This window comes from Mauremys reevesii, linkage group 6 (genome assembly GCF_016161935.1).
Source record: "Mauremys reevesii isolate NIE-2019 linkage group 6, ASM1616193v1, whole genome shotgun sequence".
Classification (NCBI taxonomy): domain Eukaryota; kingdom Metazoa; phylum Chordata; order Testudines; family Geoemydidae; genus Mauremys; species Mauremys reevesii.
Window position 1 is genome coordinate 130,033,449 of NC_052628.1, and position 23,618 is coordinate 130,057,066.

General features: G+C 45.2%; 1 protein-coding gene across 1 annotated transcript in view; it reads left to right on the forward strand.

Annotated features, from left to right (window-relative positions):
• LOC120408556 (WD40 repeat-containing protein SMU1-like) overlaps positions 1 to 15,525 on the forward strand; it is a 34,948-nt gene extending 19,423 nt beyond the window's left edge. The window contains 6 exon segments of the mRNA XM_039545636.1: positions 6,180 to 6,307; positions 8,233 to 8,359; positions 10,300 to 10,467; positions 10,732 to 10,798; positions 10,801 to 10,883; positions 15,119 to 15,525. Of these exon segments, the coding sequence (XP_039401570.1) occupies positions 6,180 to 6,307; positions 8,233 to 8,359; positions 10,300 to 10,467; positions 10,732 to 10,798; positions 10,801 to 10,883; positions 15,119 to 15,217 (672 nt within the window). The 3' untranslated portion in view covers positions 15,218 to 15,525.
• The last annotated feature ends 8,093 nt before the right edge of the window (positions 15,526 to 23,618 follow it).

The following is a 23,618-nucleotide window of genomic DNA, read 5'->3' on the forward strand; positions in this document are numbered from 1 at the left end:
CTGGGGACACATCAGTTGGAAGTAAAGGAGGAGGAGAAGGACCTCGGAGTATTGGTTGATCACAGGATGACTATGAGCCGCCAATGTGATATGGCCGTTAAAAAAGCTAATGCGGTTTTGGGATGCATCAGGCGAGGTATTTCCAGTAAAGATAAGGAGGTGTTAGTACCATTATACAAGGCACTGGTGAGACCTCATCTGGAATATTGTGTGCAGTTCTGGTCTCCCATGTTAAAGAAGGATGAATTCAAACTGGAACAGGTTCAGAGAAGGGCTACTAGGATGATCCGAGGAATGGAAAACCTGTCTTATGAAAGGAGTCTCAAAGAGCTTGGCTTGTTTAGCCTAACCAAAAGAAGGCTGAGGGGGGATATGATTGCTCTCTATAAATATATCAGATGGATAAATATCAGGAGGAGAGGAATTATTTAAGCTTAGTACCAATGTGGACACAAGAACAAATGGATATAAACTGGACACTAGGAAGTTTAGACTTGAAACTAGGCGAAGGTTTCTAACCATTAGAGGAGTGAAGTTCTGGAACAGCCTTCCAAGGGGAGTAGTGGGGGCAAAAGACATATCTGGCTTCAAGACTAAGCTTGATAAATTTATGGAGGGTATGATGGGATAGCCTAATTTTGGCAATTAATTGATCTTTGATTATTAGCAGGTAAATATGCCCAGTGGACTGTGATGGGATGTTAGATGGGTTGGGATCTGAGTTACTACAGATAATTCTTTCCTGGGTGCTGGCTGGTGAGTCTTGCCCACATGCTCAGGGTTTAGCTGATCGCCATATTTGGGGTTGGGAAGGAATTTTCCTCCAGGGCAGATTGGCAGAGGCCCTGGAGGTTTTTTGCCTTCCTCTGCAGCGTGGGGCACGGGTCACTTGCTGGAGGAGTCTCTGCACCTTGAGGTCTTTAAACCACGATTTGAGGACTTCCGTAGCTCAGACATAGGTTAGGGGCTTGTTACAGGAGTGGGTAGGTGAGATTCTGTTGCCTGCGTTGTGCAGGAGGTCAGACTAGGTGATCATAATGGTCCCTTCTGACCTTAAAGTCTGAGTCTATAGAATTAGAATTTATAATTCGTATTCCATGATGAGATATCTTTGAGCTATAATGTATCTTGATTAAAACTATCTTTAGATAGGTTTTTTCTTCAAAAAGCATTTTATAAAAAAGGGGGCTGGCACACACCTAACCATACCACAGCAACCATCTACTGCAACCATAGCTCTTCCCCCTTTGCTCTTGTGCATGCACCCCTTTACCTGATTAGTTTTAACCCTCCCCAAAACACTAGTACTTGGCTGTTTGGTGTAATAGTGTTGGGAGAGGGTAGTTTACTAAAGGGCTGTGTGCAGAAGGATGGTTGAAGGGGGTTCTGGAAGGCTGGCATTACTAGGAGATAGCGCTACGTGCATGGTGTACAGTAGCTGTGGTATGGTAAGGTGTGGGCGTGTGGCAGGAAAAGCAGAGGGTATGTACTGCTAGGTGGTTTAACGTTTCATTGTCTTACTTTTGTAGGTTTGTGTCTGGCATGGGGTTGGTGGGTGTGTATGTAACAAGCATGGCTGCTACACAGCAAAGTTTTGTGTATGTTTCCTAGGTTTTTTAAATAGTTAATTAGGGAGGAGGGTTGGACTAGAGGTAGGATCAGCGGGGTGAGGCAAGTGCAACTGCAGACACTGTTTATCTGTCATCTCTTGTGTGTCTCATGCCAACAGCTGGGCACCAGCTGTAGCATCACATCTGACAGAAGTGTAACTCCTAACAGAGAAGGCCTTGTGTGCTCATGCTGGCTGCCTCCAATCGGGCTTTTGTCTGCAGTGTATAAACTTCCAATTAGAGCAAGAATAAAAGCTAAACATTTTTATTGGAAAAAAACTCCACCACCCTACTTGTTGCACCAATTCTAGTCAGAATCCACTGCCTTTGCCAAGTATGGAGTAGATGTAGTGTGTTAAGAGAGTGGTCAGCAGCTAAAAGTAGGACAGGAAAGGAAAACCTCACCCAGAGACCAAATTTAAAGAGCTCCTATTGAAATCCTATGAAGAGAATTTCAGAAATCAGATTAATTCAGTGACACTACACACTGCCTGGCCATCTGCTTGCAGAAAACAAGGAATTTATGCTCCATTTTAAACCCATCCCTAACTGTGGAGTGCTCTCAGGTACCTCCAGAATTTGATGTATTTTAGGGTATGAAATAATATTGAAAATTTGACAGAATTGGCCAGTCCTGGAATGGGGAGGGAAATGCAGCCAGTTTCATGATAGATCTGTCACAGCAGAGTGCAAGGAGAAAAAGTTCTAATGGCAGCTACTGCGCTGGGATGATTCTGAATCTGAACCTGATGTTGTAATAGTTATTCACAAATATGAAACACTGCTCTACAGCCAAAATGCTTCTGAAATAAATGTAGTCAAACTTTACTAATTCTGGGTCACTGAGAACAAAAATGATGCTTAAAATTGTTGATTGGCTCTAGTTTTCAAGTTATGCTATTGGGTCAGTATATACGACCCTTGACTTGGGAATAGCGGAGGATAAGTGAGTTATAAAGGGAAGGGATCTCAATTTAAACCAGAAATGACTAAAATACATCTTTGACTGGATCTATGAATAAATCTATGACTGGGTTTGGACAGTACTTGCTTTTTAGGCAAAACAATGAATGATGCAATCTGAAGCTGGTATTGCATCATACATTATATGAATTGCATCATGTTATTCCTAGAAGTCATGGATGATGCAATCATAACGAAGCTTACATCACTCTGCTGAACAAATTGCCCTATATCAGCTCTAGAAATCATACAGTGTCGTGCTCTCTTATTTGTCAGTGTTTGATTTTGCAAAGGGACACATTTCTGTTTAGCCAAAGTGAGCAGAGATGCCTCGTACTTGTGTGAACAGTGCAGATAACTTCTGCTATGTTTGTGGTGAAGTGACTTTTGCATCACAAAAGCGCAGTATAACCACTATGGTTAAGAAAGCCTATCACCTTTATTTTGGCTGCAAAATTGGAGATCAGGACAAGAGGTGGCCCCACACATATGCTGCAACACTTGTGCAACAAATCTTCGCCAGTGGTTGAACAGGAAAAGGAAATCTATGCCTTTTGCAGTGCCAATGATTTGGAGAGAGCCAACAGATCATATCAGCAATTGTTACCTCTGCATGGTGCCTCCAGTTGGGAAAGGTGTGTCAAAGAAGAAAAAGTGTCAAACATTCCATCAGCTATACGCCCAGTACCCCATGGAGAAGGACTGACGCTTCCTGATGCACCAGAATCATTCTCACTTGAGTCAGATGAGGAAGAGGAAGAGGATGAAACTTCTGGTCCTGAACCATCAATGTCACAGCACCCACATTTTCTCCCATCCTCCTCCTCTGAACCACACCTCATAACACAAGGTGAACTGAATGACTTGTCAGGGATTTGGAACTACCCAAGAGTAAGGCAGAGCTGTTGGGCTCCACACTACAGCAGTGGAATCTCCTGGCAGGTGATGTTAGGGTTTCCATGTTCCGTGACCGTCAAAAGGATCTTGTCCCATTCTTCTTCATGGAAGGTGATCTTGTAGCCTGCAACAACATCAATGGTGTGATGGCAGCCCTCAACATCGTTCACGATCCAGATGAGTGGAGACTGTTCATTGATTCATCGAAGACGAGTCTTAAAGCTGTTTTACTGCATAATGGCAATGTTTTGCCATCAATTCCAGTTCGTCATGCAGTCCATATGAAGGAAACCTATGACAACATGAAACAGTTTATGCACCTCAAAAGTTATGACCAACATCAGTGGCAGCTTTGTGGCGATTTGAAGGTTGTTGCTCTCTTGCTTGGTCTGCAGACTGGATACACAAAGTACTGCTGTTTTCTCTGCAAATGGGATAGTCGTGCAAGAGATTCCCACTACATCAAGAAAGATTGGCCACTCCGACAGTCATTGGAGCCTGTGAGGAAAAGTGTTCAGCATCCACCACTTGTTGAATCAAGGAAGATTTTGTTACCACCCTTACACATCAAGCTGGGTCTGATGAAGAACTTTGTCAAGGCCATTGACAAAACACAAGCAGCTTTCAAGTACCTCCGTGGAAAATTTCCAAGGTTAAGTGAAGCTAAGATAAAGGAAGGTGTCTTTGTTGGTCCTCAGATTCGTGAACTTCTTTGAGATGATGCATTTGACCATGCACTGCGTGGCAAGGGAAAGACGGCATGGAAAGACTTCCAGTTAGTGGCAATAAATTTTCTCGGAAACAACAAGGCAGACAACTACAGGTTGTTGGTGGAAAACCTCCTCAAGGCATACAAAAGCCTTGGTTGCAACATGTCACTAAAGATACATTTTTTGCACTCTCATCTAGATTTTTTTCCACCAAACTGCGGAGCAGTGAGCGACGAGCACGGCGAGCAATTTCACCAGGACATTGCAACAATGGAGAACCGCTATCAGGGCAAATGGAGCCCATGAATGCTTGCAGACTATTGCTGGACAGTGACAAGAGATGCTCCATTTAATGAATACAAGAGACAAGCCAAGAAGCGCCGAGTAGACACTGAATAGGACTAAACTATGTACAGAATAGTTTTTTGCCTTTTGTTTCATAATAAATTTTATTTAGATAACCCTTTTGCTGATTTTTAAAGTGTTACATAAACAGGACAGGTGAAATATTATCATGTAAAGCAACCATAAACACATGAAAAGACCTAGGTTTACAATTTATGATTAAAACTCTACTATCTACACAATATACATAGACATAAAATGTAAAAACTTAAATACCTTAGAAACAGTAGCCAATCAGTTGTTTTAATTGTCATATTTGAATTCAGCACATCAAAATACATAATAAATAGCACATTTTATCTCTGAAGCAGACGACTTCTCAAAAATTGTAGACCAGTGAAATTAATCTGAAACTTCAACAGAAAAGTCATCTTCCGGACTCAGACTGGTGCAGTGGTGCAATGCCACAGTGACAGGCTCACTATATGGGGTTTGTTCTGGTTTTATATTAACCTTCAGATGTAGCCAAACTTGAAGCTGCTTTTTGTGTCCAGTAACAGAGAAGGGAAAGAGCAGGCATACCACATAACATAGAGAAGACTCGGAACTGCCTCAGCCCCAGTGGAGCTGCAGCAGGATCTGCCCCTGGCACTGCTGGGATTTGGGGGGCAGAGACTGGGGCCTGGTGGGGGGGGGTCCCCTGTGGTGTAGGGGGAGATGCCGGAGTTGTAGGGAGGGGAAGGTCAGTGGGACGCTCGGAGGGGGTGGGGGTGTTGAACTGTCTCTGTGCAGCCAGGAAATTCCCAGGGGAGAAGTGGCTGGCGGAGGAAGCAGGGAGGGGAGTAAATTGGATCCTTCCCCTGTATGTGACACTTGCCTCTCACCCCCGATACAAATTCTCTCTAGTTCTGCCCCTTTTCTCTCTTAGCATCTCACACGGGGCTATAAAATCTGGGGTGATTCCCCCCTTTCCCCTCAAATGATCAGCTCTCTCATCTCCCCCGATTTCCCCCCTTCTCCCCATGAGTCTCAAACGTCAATTTAAAATCTTCTCTAATGAGGGGCATTTTCCCACCTATTTTATCTGCAGTGATTTGTCCTTGTTTAGGTGGGAAATTGTTGCCCTGAGTCATTCCCCAAAACATGGCTGCCCCTGGAATGGGGATGGGGATGGGCTAGCTCAGTGGTTTGAGCGTTGGCCTGCTAAACCCAGGGTTGTGAGCTAAATCTTTGAGGGGGGCCATTTGGGGATTTAGTTGGGGTTTGGTCCTGCTTTGAGCAGGGGGTTGAACTAGATGACCTTCTGAGGTCCCTCCCAACCCTGACATTCTATGATTCTATGTTCTTGTGTGTAGCTTCCATACAGTAGACCCCTCAAATCAATCCCATCCCCTCTCCCACATCAGCTAGAAACTTCATCACTCCATTTGCCAAAGTCTTGTTTGAATCCAAATTGAGTAGAGTCATGCAGGTGCCTCTTAGATACACGTCTCACAGCGTTAAATGTTTTGTGGGGGTAAAAACACCACCTCCAGTGCTATTCTAGCTTAGCTTTTGATCCTGGATACTCTTCATCTTAGTCCTGGTTACCCTGTGAATTTCACTTGATTTAAGAGGAGTCCTTTTTCTAACTAGTATTTTGGATGTCCCTCAGGTGTGGAAGATTCAGAGTGGGCAGTGTCTGAGGAGATTTGAACGAGCACACAGTAAAGGTGTCACCTGCCTCAGTTTCTCTAAAGACAGCAGTCAGATTCTTAGTGCTTCTTTTGATCAGACAATCAGGTAAGTTATACATTTGAGGGCTGTAATGTACAAGAAGCTCTAATAGAAGTTCCAAGTATTGTTTCTTCAGTCCACTTGCCTTAAACTCCTGGATGTTTTTAGCTTACATGAAAGCTAGTCCTTAATGTTTTGAACATCAATAAAATTATTTGGCTCTTTCCTCTTGAACAAATAGTTTACATTTTTGCCCTTTCAATTTTTGTAACCTATTTTTGTGTTAACCTATTTTCATTCCAATGTTCGCAGCAGGTGCTAGCCATGATGTATTGTTTTTATGTTTTTTTAAAGGCATTTCTGTCCTCAGATTCAGCCATTTCAGTACTTTTGCACCTGTCATATATCCCAGCAAGAGAGGCCGACTGAGCACCTCTCATTGACTTACATTCAAACTTTAGAACAACTGTTTCTGAAACTGGCTACAAGGCCAGTACTGTGACCTGATAGTCCCTGCCGATAATGAGATAGGGGCCGTTCTTCAGCACCAGTTCTGAGTGAACCCAGTCACTACCATTTGACAGCTGCCGGTGGGTTATATGTAGCAGTGGTCATCTCAGTTCATTTTCCTTCTCCACAAAAAAGGGCTTCAGGCAGCTGCAGCCTGAGGAGAGTTTAAAAGGTTCTGCAGGGTCACCTGTGTCTGTCCTCCCAGCAGGAACTGCACAGAAGAAAGGTTGTGGCCATCGCGAACATGTGACATCACACCTGCCACAACTTTCTATAACCTCTTAGTCAGTGAGAAGCACCTTGCCAACAGAGTTCCATCCTCTCTGCTTCCAGCAGGAAGCATTGTGAGACACCCCCACAGACAGACACTTCCAGGAAGCATCTCAGCCGTTGAACTTCCTGGGCCTGGGGACTTTAACAGTGTGGCCCAAGAAGCAGCTCCTCACTTGCATCTTCTAGGAATAAGGGGAGTGGAGACCTTCCCCTACTGCAGGAAGGGCTGCTCCTCTCTTACCCAATCCCAGACAGCCCAATGCCCCCATGACTGCTCTGGTTCTTGGAGCAGTGAAACTGTCCTCTTCGAAGAAGGCTTGTGCATGCAGGAGCTGGGCCTACTAGACTGTGGGAACTCACCCTCATAAGGAAGAAGTGACCACAAAACCAACCTTTTTCAAAAGTAAATGGCAAATTCCCTCCTTCAGCTTAGCCTTCTCTCAAAGCTTCTACCACACGTCGTGCTTCCACATCTCATAACTGCTCTGTAAACTAGTCACGCTAGTTTTTCTAGAGCCTGGGAATGAAAAGAGTTGTGATTTTTTTTTAAGTAGCTAGTGGTTGCTTAGATGCTAATGTGACGGGGGCCATGGAAGTACCTAGATTAGGGGCTGGTGTCCATGTTACCAAAAACCTTAAGCATCAGTGGAATTCTCTTGGCAGTGTTAGTTGAGAGGTTAGGCATGAACTGTTCTTTTCATGCTCAGATTACTCCCTTCAGAACAGAGTTCTAGCACATTGTACTGCTTCTGCTGCCTAGGCTCTATTTGCTTTGAACTCGGTAAACAGATCATGGTCAAAATAAAAAAAAAAAATAAACAAGACTTAAGTCTCCAGGGTTCTTAGGCTGGTGCTTTTCATGATCACTAAATTCACCTTGAAACTAAAACAAAAATCTGTGTTCCCCTGCCCGTTCTTGGGGTTTTATGTTTTGTGTATACCTGAAACTACCTTTAACTAACTTTTCTTTAATTGATTAGTTTTCAAGTTGATGATGTCCCTTTACATTTTTCATGGTCAGATATTATATTTGGGGAAAGGGGTTTGTGATGACAAATGTAGTATTCTAGATGCAGATGTGTTAGCTATTTTATTACTTGCTCTGTACATCAGACAACAAACTAAATTATTTCTTTATTTTACATCTCTGAATTGTACCTCTCTAGATTAATTATTCTATTACCATGTTTTTTAAAATATTATAACAGGATTCATGGCTTAAAATCAGGAAAAACTCTGAAGGAATTCCGTGGTCATTCTTCATTTGTTAATGAAGCTACTTTTACACAGGATGGTCACTATATTATCAGTGCGTCCTCTGATGGCACAGTGAAGGTAAATTGGTCACTTGCTTCTACGAGCCATGTATGGGATTGTGTTGTTCTGTGTTGTAGCAAACTGGGGCATTTAGTCTTCGAGATAATTACCCTTAAAGGTACTTTTATCATAGCCAGGGCTCAGGGTTTGTCATTGGGCCCATTATATGTAGATTCCTGGATGCTACAAGGTGGTGTAAGGTCTAATGTATGCATTTCCATCACTCAGAGAGTGATAAACACAATAAGACAAGTCTGGCTGATTTTAATAGCACCAGCATGGCCCAGACAGCAATGGAATCTGGATTTGATTACATGTCACAAGGATTAGTGGAACCTGTACTACTGAGACTGGACTTGTTGACACAGCAAAGAGGGAAGGTCTGTCATCTGGACCTTGGGTCCCTTCTCTGGGCTGCATGACCTTTAGCTTTGGTAGAAGAAAGACTTTTAAAGTACAGAATGTACTGTAGTATTGTAGAAAAGAATTCACATGGATGTGCTGTAGTCTTAAATGGAAAAGGTTTTTATTGTGGATTTCCTTGTATAATGTGGATTCTTATATGGCTCTAATTATATATTAGAGTATTTATTGTATCTTAAGAAGATACCTCTTTCATTATCTTCAGTTAAATTTAACCTCTCAGCCTTATCAGAATGTCATGTACCTGTAGAGGGGAAAATCCATTTTCCTAATGATATGGTTAAGAAGTTTTTAAAAGATCCTAATTTATAGCCTCATGTAAGAACTCCTGTGCTCTCCTGGGATTTGAATGTGGCACTAGCAAAATTAATAAGACCTCCTTTTGACCCTTTGGGGAGCTGTTCTTCATGTCATCTATCTGTAAAAACAGTGTTTTCAATACAGTCACTGCAGTGAAATGCATAAGTGACTTGCATGCATTAATGGCTGATCCCACCATTCAGTGTTTCATAAGGATAAAGTTAATCTTCACATTCATCCTAAGTTTTTACCAAAAATAGTCTCTGATTTTCACATAAATTAATTGTAATTTTACCCGAAACCCCATACTCATAATGGGGAAACTAAATTACATGTCTGATGCGAGGAGAGTGTTATGTTTTTATTTCAACAAGACTAAATATAGACAGTCTTCAAGGCTGTTTATAACTTATGGACCAAAAAAACAAGGGAAAAGCTATTTCTGAACTGACTCTTTCTAGATGAGTGAGTTAATTATGAAATTTATAAATTGAAAAGATTATCCATTCCTCAAGGCATCAGAACTCTTTCAAATGGATCAAAGGCAGCTTGCCGTGAGCAGGAATATGCAGAGGATGCTTCAAGGAAGAAATTAAGGTTGCTTACCTATAATTGATATTCTTCAAGATAGACTCTGCATATTGACGCTCCCCTCCTCCCTTTCCCCACTACCTTGGAGTCAGTCCTGCTTACCAAAGGGCTTGGGGTTGGAACTGAGGCAATAGAGCGCCGCTCTCCTTTTAAACCCTGGCCCTAGAATGTCCGGAGCTCAGTGACGGGAGACAAGGGAGGTGTGTGGATGTGCCAGCTGCTACCATTAGTAGAATTTTACCATTCAGGCTGCACTGGTCAAAGCACCCCCTGAGTGGGACTGTTCAGAGTCCATCTCAACCTCAGCTGCAGGTAAGTAACTTTCCTATTTGGATATCTTTCTATATAAACCTGTTCTCGTTCACCCAGTAGTTATTAGGCTTGATTCAGGAATTGCTGGGTAAAATTTTAAGGCCAGTGCTATATAGGCAATTGGCCTAGATGATCATAACGGTCTTTTCTGGCCTAAAAATCTTTGAACCTATTGAATTACTGTTTTTGGTGTTCATTACTCTTTTTCCTCTAGTTTCAATAGACATTTTTTAAATGCATAGTATCTCCTCCAAAAGTGTGGTGTCTTTTTAATTAAAATGCAGAGATGTGCCTGATCATAAAGTGATTCCACTTTGTATTCTGCTCAATAGATTTGGAATATGAAGACAACCGAGTGCTCCAACACCTTCAAATCTCTTGGCAGCACTGCAGGAACAGACATCACCGTGAATAGCGTGGTTCTGCTGCCTAAAAATCCAGAACACTTTGTCGTTTGCAACAGATCAAACACAGTGGTCATCATGAACATGCAAGGACAAGTATGTGATCCCAGGCATGTCCCTTTGAAGCAGCTAGGAAAGAGCTTAACAAGTGTTAGAATCAGGAAGAGATTTGTGATCCTTCCAAGCATTGTAGTGGGTCCTTTCAGTGGTAACTGCTGGGTACTCTGCCCTTCTGAAAATCAGGCTGATTATTTAGGCAACTAAATTCATGACCCCAGTATCTAATTGAAGCTAACTTTGTTAGAGTAGCGCTGTTGCTGCCACATGTGAATCCAGGGAACCTTTCTTTGGGTTTTATAGATTGTAAGAAGCTTCAGCTCTGGTAAGAGAGAAGGAGGTGACTTTGTTTGCTGTGCCCTTTCACCGCGTGTGAATGGATCTACTGTGTGGGTGAAGACTTTGTGCTGTACTGTTTCAGCACAGTGACTGGCAAGCTGGAGAGAACTCTGACAGTGAGTACTTAGCACAAGCTATTTGAAAGTAAACATGAAGTAGAATCTGTGTTCTCATCAGTTCTAGAATATTCATGCAAACATAAAATCCATAGTGACCACTTACAGTAACTCCTCACTTAACGTCGTCCCGGTTAACTTTGTTTCTTTATGTTGCTGATCGATTAGGGAACAAGCTCGTTTAAAGTTGCCCAGTGCTCCCTTATAACGTTGTTTGGCAGCCACTTGCTTTGTCCACTGCTTGCAGAAAGAGCGGTCCATTGGAGCTAGCTGGTGGGGGCTTGGAATCAGGGTGGACCAGCAGCCCTGCTATCAGCTCCCCTAAGTTCCCTGTGCAGCCGCCACCCAGCAGGCTATCAGTTGCCAGCAGTTCAGCTGTCCCTCCCCCCACTGCCATGTGCTGCTCCTGCCCCCTGCCTTGGAGCTGCTCCCGGGAGCCTCCTGCTTGCTGTACAGAGGGCAGGGAAAAGGGGTGCTAATGTCAGCGGGTCCCCCTCCCCCCACTCCTGTATCCCATCTCCATAGAGCAGGGGGGACACGACAGGGCTCAGGACGGAGGGAGCTTGCTGGCAGCAGCTGCTGTCTCAACTTGCTGATCTATTTAAAAAGGCAGTGAACTTAAAGTGGAGTCAGCGTACTTAAAGGGGCAACGCGCGTCCCTCTCACACGTGTGTGTCTGTCTCTTTTTTACACACACACACACACACTCTCTCTCTCTCTGCCATGCTGTGTCTCCTCCCTCCATTTGTGCTGCCTTGTAGAGTGTGAGGCTACCTTAACAACAATGTTAACCCTTGAGGGCTCAGCCGAGTGCTAGTTCATCATTTAGCAGCAAGGTATTCCTTGGGAAATAGCCCACCCTCTGACTCCACTACTTCAACCAAGCTTCAAAAAATGTCCCTGGAACCTAACCTCTCCCCCACCCCCACATCAGTTCTTATGGGGGAATTGGATTCGCTTAACATCGTTTCGCTTAAAATAGCATTTTTCAGAAACATAACTACAGTGTTAAGTGAGGAGTTACTGTACTCCCATGACAAGCGCCCTCAGGTGATGGTTGTAGGGTTGGTCTTGAGTGCTTAGCTAAAGGGCTGGGTTATTTTGAGAAAAATGTGTTTAAGAATAAAAATAGATAGTTTTAGCTAGAATGTAGCCACAAACTCCTTAAAGGATTTTTGAAGTAGTTGTGATTATATACTGTGATTTCTTCCCACAAGTTAGTGGGAGTGAAAGTACACACACTTCTATTACAGTTTGTGTTTGCACACTTTCCCTTTAGGTTAAAACATTAGGGGTGTGACTCTTCCACTTTGCATTCGGAGTGGCTGGGCTCCACAGAATGGCTCTTGTTGTGCGTGGGCGCTCAGAGAGCGCTGGCGCCCTAGAGCCACACCTGGAGTGGAGAGGGGGAGTTGGGCCAAACAAGAGGAAGGGCTCTCGGGTCCTTGACTTGGCTGGAGACTAGGCACAGGGCACGAGCTGTGGCAGAACAGAGCAGGACTGTTCCTCAGCATGGCCTCCACCATACCATAATAGGAGTTTGGGATTACAGGATCGCTTTTATACCGCTCTGGAAAAACTGTCACAGTCAGAGTCTAAAGTCAGAAGGGACCATTAAGATCCTCCAGTTTGATCACTTGCATAACACAGGCTAGAGAATTGTACCAAGTGATTCCTGCACCAAGCCTTTCATTTCTGGTTGATCTAGAGTAGCTCTCATTTTGGAGAGTCCTCACACCCAGCTAAACTGCTCCACTGGTTAGTTACTCTTGCTGTTACCTCCAAAACAAAGTGTGCTTCACTTCCTGTTTGAATGTGTCCTGCTTCAGCTTCCTGTCTGCTGTGTTACTCCTCTACTGTCAGAAATCTCCCAATAGAGACACTTCTAAACCAGAGGTGGGCAAACTATGGGGACATCCTCCTGGCCCTTGAGCTCTTGGCTTGGGAGGCTAGCCCCGCCCCTCCCCTGTCCCCCGCAGCGTCCGTGCGCTGTGCCCCCAGCACTCTGGGCGGTTGGGCTGCGAGCTGCTGCGGGGCAGTGCAACTGGCTCCGTCCAGGTGTAACGGCTGCCAGTCCTGCTGCTCTGAGTGGCAGAGTCAGGGGGCAGGGGGCAGCGTTGGATCCGCGGCAGGAGGTCCTGGGGGACAGGGCGCAGGGGGCGGTTGGATGGGGCGAAGGTTCGGGAGTGGGGCGGTTAGGGGATAGGGACCGGTGGGGTTGGATAGGTATGGGAGTCCCAAGGGGCCTGTCGGGGCGAGGGTATGGATAGGGGTCGGGGCAGTCAGGGGACAGGGAGCGGGGGTTGGATAGGGGCGGGGGTCCCAGGAGGGGCAGTCAGGGGACAAGCAGTGGCGGGGAAGTTGGGGTCAGGGATTCTGAGGGGGCAGCCAGGGGGTGGGAAGTGGGAGGGGTGGATAGGGGGTGGGGCCAGGCTGTTTTAGGGGGCACAGCCTTCCCTACTCCGCCCTCCATACAGCTTCGGAACCCTGATGTGTCCCTCAGGCCAAAAAGTTTGCCCACCCTGTTCTAAACCATGATCAAGTCATCTCATAACCTTCTCTTGGATGAGCTAAAGAAACTGAGCTACTTAAATGTCAGACCATTTTTGCCCAGAATGATCTTGATCTTAATAATGGAATGATGTGGACTCCTCAGACTTTCCAGAGACACTGAAATATTGTGCATTTTAAGAAACTATTTTTGGATGAATAGTACCTTTTTTTTTTTTAATTTCCAGACTAATACAGTAAAATGGACTTAAGGTTGAGAGTACATGTAACATAGCGTAAAATACATTATAGGAGTGGTGTAATAGTCCCCCAGACAAGCCTTATAAACCCGAGGTTACAATTTATATTAAGGCTCAATTTATAAATAGTTTCTAAAGGATTAATAAATGATAGTTGTTTTAAGCACATTACAGCCATGAATAGTTATAAGCACACCAACAGAAGAACAGATTTAAAAATTATTAAAGCTAACATTAAAATCATATAATACACAGGTTAAGGAAAGAGTGTCTGTACATAAATTAACCAAAAGTACAAAGTTTGGTTTAAAACTCATAAAATACATGTAGTACATAATCTGCAATAACCCGAATTTAGGCAAATACATTTAATGATACAGTTTAGATATTAACATCCAAATGTTCAGGTACATCACTCATAAATGTTTATACTAAGAGTTGGTTGTGGAGAGCAAATATAGTAGATTATCCCTCAGTAATTGAGCATTTAGAGAAGTATTCCAGTTACTTTCCTGACTTCGCTTCTCCACGGCACTCCAGCTCCTCTCTCCTGGTATTGCCAATGTCCAGTGACGTGTTCTAAATAGATGTTCCTCGACTATCTGATGGCATCCACTACCATGAGTTGCCACATCAGCCAAGCGTAGTGCTGACCGATTCCGCATTTCCGCAACACTCGCTCATTACTGGGGTCCCGTGTGCCCAGGGCTCTGACAGTCAGTGTGTGTGTTTGAACCTCGTAACCCCTAGCTCTAAAGGCATTGGCCAGAGCGGTGTATTTCTCCTCTTTCGAGCTCGGGCGTTGCAGAAGGCCAGGGTCCTGTTCTCAAAGGCCACTGTGATGTCCACACCAGGACGATCTGGTCACAGTTGGCTGTCCATTCCAGGGATGGCGGAGTTCACAGCTACCTTCCCCAGAGATGGTGGGATGGCTCTGACTAGGCCAGAGGTCAGCGACCTTTCAGAAGTGCTGGGCCGAGTCTTCATTTATTCACTCTAATTTAAGGTTTCGCGTGCCAGTCATACATTAACATTTTTAGAAGGTCTCTTTCTATAAGTCTGTAATATATAACCAAACTATTGTTGTATGTAAAGTAAATAAGGTTTTTAAAATGTTTAAGAAGCTTCATTTAAAATTAAATTAAAATGCAGGGCCTCCCCGCACCGGTGGCCAGGACCCGGGCAGTGTGAGTGCCACTGAAAATCAGCTTGCCATAGGTTGCCTACCCCTGGGCTAGGCAGTCTTGGTGGCGTTGTGTCACAGCTGCCTGCCATTGGTCTTGAATGGGGCTTGCAGCTACACAAGATGTGGGGTGGGGTCTCGTTGGCATAGCCACACTTCCTGCATTGCTTGGCCTTAAATTACTGACATGCGCTCTGAACCTTTACTCATCTTACTGTTGCTTATGCCTGAGAATATGATTTGGTTTGAGGTGAAGAGAAGAGAAGACTTGCATCAGTTTTTTTTTTCTGTTCATCCTATAGGTTCATGAAAAGGATGTAATTGGCATCGCTCATCATCCCCATCAGAACTTAATCGCCACCTACAGTGAAGACGGCCTCTTGAAACTCTGGAAACCATAACTGTTTTTAACTAGCTTTGGAGCATGTTTCTTAAAGAAGGGCTGAACGTGTTCATGCTTTTATGAATCCAAATATGCTGAGTAAAATTTCAGTTCAAGAGCCCAGAACTGTGTTTCAGTACTTGGTCTAAATAGCTGTACAATGTCAGTGGCTAGAACACTTTCATTACCCTGTATCTGGGTAGTTAAAGCAGTTTAATTGCTATAGAAGTGATTATTCTGTCTTGTGAAGTCTGTACCTTTCCTTTGTGCTGTTTATAGATGGAAAAACAACCATCAGTTTATAAATGATTGACTTTCTAAAATGTGTAGCAGATGGCTCATTTCTTTCTTTCAGGGAATGAGAAGGGAATAAACAGGAGGAGAGTTGTCTCCACCTTCGCAAAGATGGATTCTATTGATCCTAAGCTACCTTGCTTTTTCAGGACAAAAGTATTCTAATACAGTGGGGTTTTCTGCTGCATTTATATTATGCCAACTGTCTAACTTGATCCACATTTAACAAAGTATCCTTCTGGCTTCTATGCAGCAGAACCACTCACATACGGCTTACATGACAAGAAGCTGCACACGTGGGCTTTGCTCCCAGCAGAGAGGTGCATAACTGCACTCTGACTACCTTGGAAAACAGGTTGAAGCCACCCTGAAGAAAGGATCAATACAGGCTTCTGTGTGCATCTTTAATTCATTACTTCCAGCCCTCCCCACACTGTATTACGAGGTCAAGCAACCCCTGCCTGCCTCCTTTTCTCCTCCCCCCTATAGCTAGTTTGAGCGTAAAACACCACTTAATTCAAGCTAGAGATGTGTGTACGGGATAGGATTCAGGTTGGGGCAACATTCAAGTTCTATTTCAAGCTAACTTATTACTGACCTCAGCACAAAAAGCCGGAGTGTGCTAATAAAGTTTGCAGATGACACAAAGCTGGGAGGTATTGCTAACACAGAGAAGGACCGGGATATCCTACAGGAAGATCTGGATGACCTTGTAAACTGGAGTAATAGTAAAAGGATGAAATGTAATAGTGAAAAGTGCAAGGTCATGCATTTAGGGATTAATAACAAGAATTTTAGTTATAAATTGGGGACACATCAGTTGGAAGTAACAGAGGAGAAGGACCTCAGAGTATTGGTTGATCACAGGATGACTATGAGCCGCCAATGTGATATGGCTGTGAAAAAAGCTAATGCGGTTTTAGGATGCATCAGGCAAGGTATTTCCAGTAAAGATAAGGAGGTGTTAGTACCGTTGTACAAGGCACTGGTGAGACCTCATCTGGAATACTGTGTGCAGTTCTGGTCTCCGTTTGAATTCATCCTTCTTAAACATGGAACAGGTTCAGAGATGGGCTACTAGGATGATCCGAGGAATGGAAAACCTGTCTTATGAAAGGAGACTGAAAGAGCTTGGCTTGTTTAGCCTAACCAAAAGAAGGTTGAGGGGGGATATGATGGCTCTTTATAAATATATCAGAGGGATTATCAGGGAGCGAGAGGAATTATTTAAGCTTAGTACCAATGTGGACACAAGAACAAATGGATATAAACTGGTCACGAGGCAGTTTAGACTTGAAATTAGACGAAGGTTTCTAACCATTAGAGGAGTGAAGTTCTGGAACAGCCTTCCAAGGGGAGTAGTGGGGGCAAAAGACATATCTGACTAAGACTAAGCTTGATAAGTTTATGGAGGGGATGGGATGGCCTAATTTTGGCAATTAATTTGGCAATTGATCTTTGATTATCAGCAGGTAAGTCTTATGCCCAGTGGTCTGTGATGGGATGTTAGATGGGTTGGGATCTGAGTTACTACAGAGAATTCTTTCCTGGGTGCTGGCTGGTGAGTCTTGCCCACATGCTCAGGGTTTAACTGATCGCCATATTTGGGACCGGGAAGGAATTTTCCTCCGGGGCAGATTGGCAGAGGCCCTGGAGGTTTTTCACTTTCCTCTGCAGCGTGGGGCCTGGGTCACTTGCTGGAGGATTCTCTGCAGCTTGAGGTCTTCAAACCACAATTTGAGGACTTAAACCCCTGTCTGAGTTATTGGTTATAGAAGTGGATGGGTGAGATTCTGTGGCCTGCATTGTGCAAGAGGTCAGACTAGATGATCATAATGGTCCCTTCTGACCTTAACGTCTATGAGTCTAACACTGCAGTGAAGGATAACCCTTTAGACCTGTCAAACTGTGCGCTGTCTTCATTTGAGATAACACAGTTTCCTGCAAACAATCACCGCTGTCTTTAAAAGCTGTCTGCCGTTCCTTGTTTTCATGGTACAGTTTTATTTCTATGCATTTGTTCCAAAATATAGATTTAATTTTGTTTTCACACACACAACCATTTGCTTGGATCTCTAGTGCACTATTTCTTGTCTTCATCTTTGTACTGAATGCTTTATTCCTAAAGGAGTCTTTGGAACCAGGGTAACTTCACTATAACTAACAGACAGTAGATCCAGTTCAGCCTCATCTGCTAGGTGGTATTATTAAGAAGGCAACTCAATTATCAACTTGTGATGGACCCCTTTGATTGGTTCCATCCCCCGTGGCTTTGTCTTTCGGTTCACACTGAGCTGTGAGAAGGTGGACTGGAAGTACTTCATCATAAACTATCCCTGTTGGAATAGGCCCCATTCATTAAAACTGCAGTGTTCAGTTCCTGTTAGTTTGTACAGTTCTGGTTTAAAAGGAGTTTTTACTTCAGACATAGCAGAGTGGTTACTTTCCTACCTCTGTAATTAGTAATTTAGATGTTTCTGGGGATAATTTATGCTATTTTGCATCAGCCAGTCATAGAGCTGAAAATGAAGATATTTAAGTAGGATCATCTGTACCTCATGCTGTGTCCCTACTATGCTTTAACACAGGGACCTGCAAGCCCTTGGGGGAGACAGCCTGCCTTTTGGAGGAAGCCCCCCAGCACATTGTAAAGTGCCCTCTGTCTTCACCCCTCCCCTGGTTCTTGTTGTACAGACAACAGAAGTCCAAAGTGCATCTGGTCACCACCTGTCAAAAAGGGTATTACAGAATAAGAGGAGGCAAGAATGATTAGGACAGTGGTTCTCCCCAGGGCTTGTCTTGATGGCCATGTAATAAAAAAACAACTCTCCTGGGTTTGTGAATTCATTGAGTTCTTCAGTACAGAAGGATGCTTGATCTCCAAGTGGCTCAGTGGTCCCTCCTTTTAGTGGCTGTGCCTGTAGCTGAATTGTGTGCCAGCTACTGCCACAGCCCCTTTGGATTACTGCAGTAGCTGACAAGCAGTTGGAGGGGGTGCTTTGCAATGAGTGCTGGAAAGGAAATTCAGGCTGCAGGTGAAAGATCCATAGAAGGGTGACATTCCCCTCTGGTGTTCTCCAGTGATCTGCTAGGTCACCCCAATCCTCAACTCTGGGAGCCAGCCTGACCCTGCTCTGCTGTGAGAACCCCACTCCTGGGCTGGTCACACACAGCCTCTGGCATGGAAGCTGCTCCTTGGATTGTGCAAATGAATGACACTAGCTAGTATCTCCGGTCCCAGACACAACCCTAGGAACCTCTCTTTCAGTGTCCACTTATGCCCACTGGATGCTGCACTTTATACGAGTTTGTCAATTTAACAAAGAAATTGATATATACCAGGCTTGTTATCTCAAGGGGAGTCTCTGACGCTTCAAACCAAATGCACTGCTTCAGGTAGAACAAACACATTAACTACAAAGATTTTATGTGGGTGTAAGTCAAAGCACAAGAAGTCACATTTTGTCAAATGAAATAAAAGCAAAACATTCTAAGCTGATCTTAACACTTTCAGTGCCCTTACAAATTTAGATGCTTCTACTACAGGCTGGCTGGTTACCCTTCAGCCAGGAGATCCCCTTTGGTCAGTGCTTCGGTCACTTGGTGATGTCTGTAGATGTAGGTGGAAGAGAGAGAGCCTGGCAAACATCTCTCCCTTTTGCCATGTTCTTTCTTCCCTCTTGCTCACCTGACTCTGAAGGGGAAGGGGGAAACCATTACCTCCTCATAGTCCCTGTCTGACCAAAGGAAGGGGGGGGTGCCTCACTTGAGAGTTGAACAGATCCTTTTGTTGGGCCAGCATCCTTTGTTCCTGTGAGGCTGGGCTGGGTTTGTCCTGTACCTGCCCTGAGGAGGTGTGAACTGCCCCTCTGCTCTTGGAGAGTTTTTACGTGGGCTTATTTTAAGCCATGAAGACACATTTTCAGCCTCATAACTATGTACATGAAATTACAACCTATAACATTACAATAACATTGCTGTAACAGTCACTATAACAATGCTCAGTGCATCATGAGTCTTCCAAAGACACCCGACATGACAAACTTTGCATTGTACAATGATTGTGCGGTATCCAAGGATGAACGGGGTGTGTAGTGTGTTCTCCCAAGATACAGAGCGTCACACCTCCCCCCCTTTGTTTACTGCAGGAGGGTCAGTCACTGACTAGCTCGCAGGCAGTTTGTGTTAGTTCTCTTGGCACCCAGCCGTCAAGGCCATGAGGCAGCGTGCCTCAGTTTCCCCATTCACATACAGCAGCCAGGTTTTTAATAGTTTCTCTGCTGTGATAGTTTTAAGCCTGTTTACAGGTATTAACTGAAAAGTAGCATTAGCATAAGGTTTAACATCTGTGTCACAATTCTTATCCCCAAAACTTAACATTAATACCAACATTTTTATCACAGATGGATATTTACACATATCTTTAGGACACCTCGCCCTTTGTTCAGATAGTGCAGTTTGAGGCTATTTTTTTCCATAAGCCACGGTGTCCTTTGATGCTCTCCCATGTAATCAGTCACTGGCTTTTCTTTCCCTCCAGTGTTCCCTTCTGTGTGGGCACTTAATTGAATCATGTTTCTGGCATTTTGATATCTCAGGGTCTGTCAAGGTAAGGGTCCAGGGAGAGCCTGCACATTGGCTGGCCCTTTGGGGCACGCTCTCCCAACTCCAGGACTGTATATATACAGAAAATCCAGCTCCTTCTTTGGGGTTCCCTGTGTTCCCCGCTCCCAGCACTGAGTCCTTCTCTGTCCCCTAGAGGGCTGCGATCTGTGCTAGGTGTGTTTACCCTTTGATCAGCTGCACCTTTCCCATAACTGCTTCCTGTTTCTCACCAGACTGGGGGAAAACACCCCCTTCTCTGTCAGTTGGGTCATTTGTATTCTGGCAAACTACCCCCTGGTCCCAACTCCTCTGTTATCCCAGGCGTTGGAGCTTCATCTTGATTTAAAGAGAGACAGTTACTTTCCAAAAGAGTTATCAGAAATAGCATCCTGAACAATGGGGACCTGGATTGGGGTACCCTCTGCCCCGCCTTTCTGTCCCTGAGAAGTGTGACTGCTCCCCTCCAGGAGGTCAGTTACACACTTCCGTCTCAAAGCCTGGGTCACAGGCTGAGTGCCTGGTGCACAGATGCTGACCCAGCCATCCTCCTAGTGTCCTGGGCATCCTGCCCCAAGTGACTAGTGAGGAGACATTCCTGTGCCCCCACTATTCCTTCCCCAGTTTCCTCCTCGGGGCCCCCTCCTAAGACACATTTCTCTGTGCTCCCTAGGAAGGGGTCTGTCTCCTGTTCAGCGGCCAAACTGCCAGCTAACACCTGGGACAGTTTCCTTAATCCCTGACAACACCTCTCCTGCCCCTGAGGACATGGTGCCTTCTGCTGGAAAGGAGCTAGCCTCAGCCCCTCCCATACTTGGAAGCACCCTGCTTCCCTGTGTTAGAGCCACAGGAATCCTCACCCACCTCAGTGGTTTGTGAGATCCCCTCCCCATTCTCTGGGCTTTCCCCGGGACACATTGCTCTCTGCTCCCTAGAGCGGGGTCTGTCTCTGGTTCAGCTGCGACCGACCGGCTGGCAGCTAACAAGATGAGCAGTTCTCTCCCTGGCCGCCATCACACCCCCATCCCTTCCTGATTTGGTGTTGACTCCAGCTGCAGTGCAGGGGTTGGTCTCAACCACCCTCCCACCTGGAAGCATGAGGCTTCCCCCTGCTGCAGAACAATCAAGGAGACTCTCTCCCATTCTCTCAGCAGTTCCTGAGATCTTACCCTTTCCCTCAGGGGTCCCAGCATAACACTCCCTCCTGCTACAGGCAAATACTTTAACCTGAACTACACTGAAAAAAAATCATTACCTGGAACAGGTCACCTAGGAGGTGTTCCATTCCCCCCCCCCCCACCCAAAACACATTCCAAACCTTCCCACAACACCTGGATTTTAGCTAGTGGTACAAGGAATCTGCTTTCACCCACCCCCACAATCTCTGCCCTTTGGCCAGGTAACATACTGGCCTTTGGGACCACACTCTGCCTAACCAGAGAGATCTGAGCTCCTGTATCCCTCTGCCCCAGGCATTCCCTGCCACCAATTTGGCCAGCCTTAACATGCTCCATGTCTGGTTCTGCAGAGGCTAATCTCACAAAACCAATGATAGGTTTCAATTCCCTGTGTTGAGGACAGCAGAACTAACATGAGCTATTGGTTGCCTGCTTCCTCCTAGCACAGGGCATTTATGCCTCGGGTGACCAGTGGAATTACACCGATAGCACCTTTTGGGCTCTTCTGCTTTTACCGGAGATTTGGGATAGGAGTTACCAGTAGAGGAATGTTTAGGCTCCCAACCCCTTTCTCTCTTCCCAGGGGCAATATGGGATCCTCCCTTCCTGCCAGTTTTAAACCCCTCTTTCTGTGGCCTGCCCTCAATAGATGCCTGATTCTGTTCAAAGGCATCTGCTAAAAAAGCCACCTTGTCCACAGACTTTACATCTTTGTCCCATAGACACTGCTCCACATCAGCCTTACGCATGCTTAGGAAACGCTCTTGAGCAACAAGAGCCAACATTCCCTCAGAACTTGCCACCAGTTTACCCCTCACCCATATCCCCAACAAATCTTCCATTTTGTTTACATGTCCCCCATTGTACCAATATCCCTCTTAAGATTCCTAAACGTAACTCTCTGTTTTAGGGTGTGACAAAGTTCCTCCTCTGCCTTGGGGGGGGGGGGGGGTTCTGTGCTTTCTGGCAGATTTGTCACCTCAGAGGTTCACCACAGTCCCCAGTTTGGCTCCTTTTGTTAGTGGCACAAACCTGCCGTTCACTTGGCTAACCTCATCACTGGCCAGCCTGGGGAAAAGGAGAACAATCCCCACAGTCTCTGCTGGCCCATCTAATGGGTCAGGGGACAGGCCAGGGACCTTCCCCTCTGGTGGGACCCACAGTCCAGATCAACTCCTCTTACATCAAATAGGAAGTTGGGAGGTTTGGGGGGAACCCAGGCCTGCTCTCTACTCCGGGTTCCAGCCCAGGGCCCTGTGGAATGCAGCTGTCTATAGTGCCTCTTATAACAGCTGCATGACAGCTACACCTCCCTGGGCTACTTCCCCATGGCCTTCTCCCAACACCTTCTTTGTCCTCACCACAGGACCTTCCTCCTGGTGTCTGGTAATGCTTGTACTCCTCAGTCCTCCAGCAGCACACCCTCTCGCTCCCAGCTCCTCACACATGCCCCTCACTGACTGAGCCGAGCTCCTTTTTAAACCAGGTGCCCTGATTAGCCTGCCTGTCTTAATTGATTGTAGCAGCTTCTTAATTGGCTCCAGGTGTCTTAACTAGCCTGTCTGCCTTAATTTGCTCCAGCAAGTTCCTGATTGTTCTGGACCTGCCCTTGTTACTTTACCCAGGGAAAAGGGACCTGCTTAACCTGGGGCTAATATATCTGCCTTCGATCAGTCTCCTGTAGCCATCTGGCCCTGTCACAAGGGGAAATCTGAAAACTTCACAAAACGGTATTTTTAAATTTACAATAGTCTAAAGCATCTTCAATAGGCATTCCATTGAATACATTTCAAGCTTTACCAGTTCATTTTGCAATCAGGATTTAAATTAATGGAGATATACACCAATCTCCTAGAACTGGAAGGGACCTTGAAAGGTCATTGAGTCCAGTCCCCTGCCTTCACTAGCACGACCAAGTACTGATTTTGCCCCAGATCCCTCAGTGGCCCCCTCAGGGATTGAACTCACAACCCTGGGTTTAGCAAGCCAGTGCTCAAACCACTGAGCTATCCTCCTGTGATAGGATAGGAACTCTCTTATCAGGGATTTCATGCATTACAACACACAGCCTTTCGAAGGTAGTCAGCTATTCAGCAATATCAGCCTTTTCACTGTATGCAGGACATAATTATTCCCATTTGTGGATTTTGGAGTGATGGGAGTCCTTGGGGCCAGGGGGTTCTGGTTCTGCTTCTCTAGCAGGCCCATGGTGGTGTTTTTGCTCTTTCTTCTCTCTCTCACTCTTCCATGGCCCTTCTGTGTGCAGCCTCCTCTCTGGCTGCCTCTGCTGCCAGAGTTTCCCTGGCTGCAGCTGCTTCTTTGAGCCTCATTTTGGCCTGCCACATT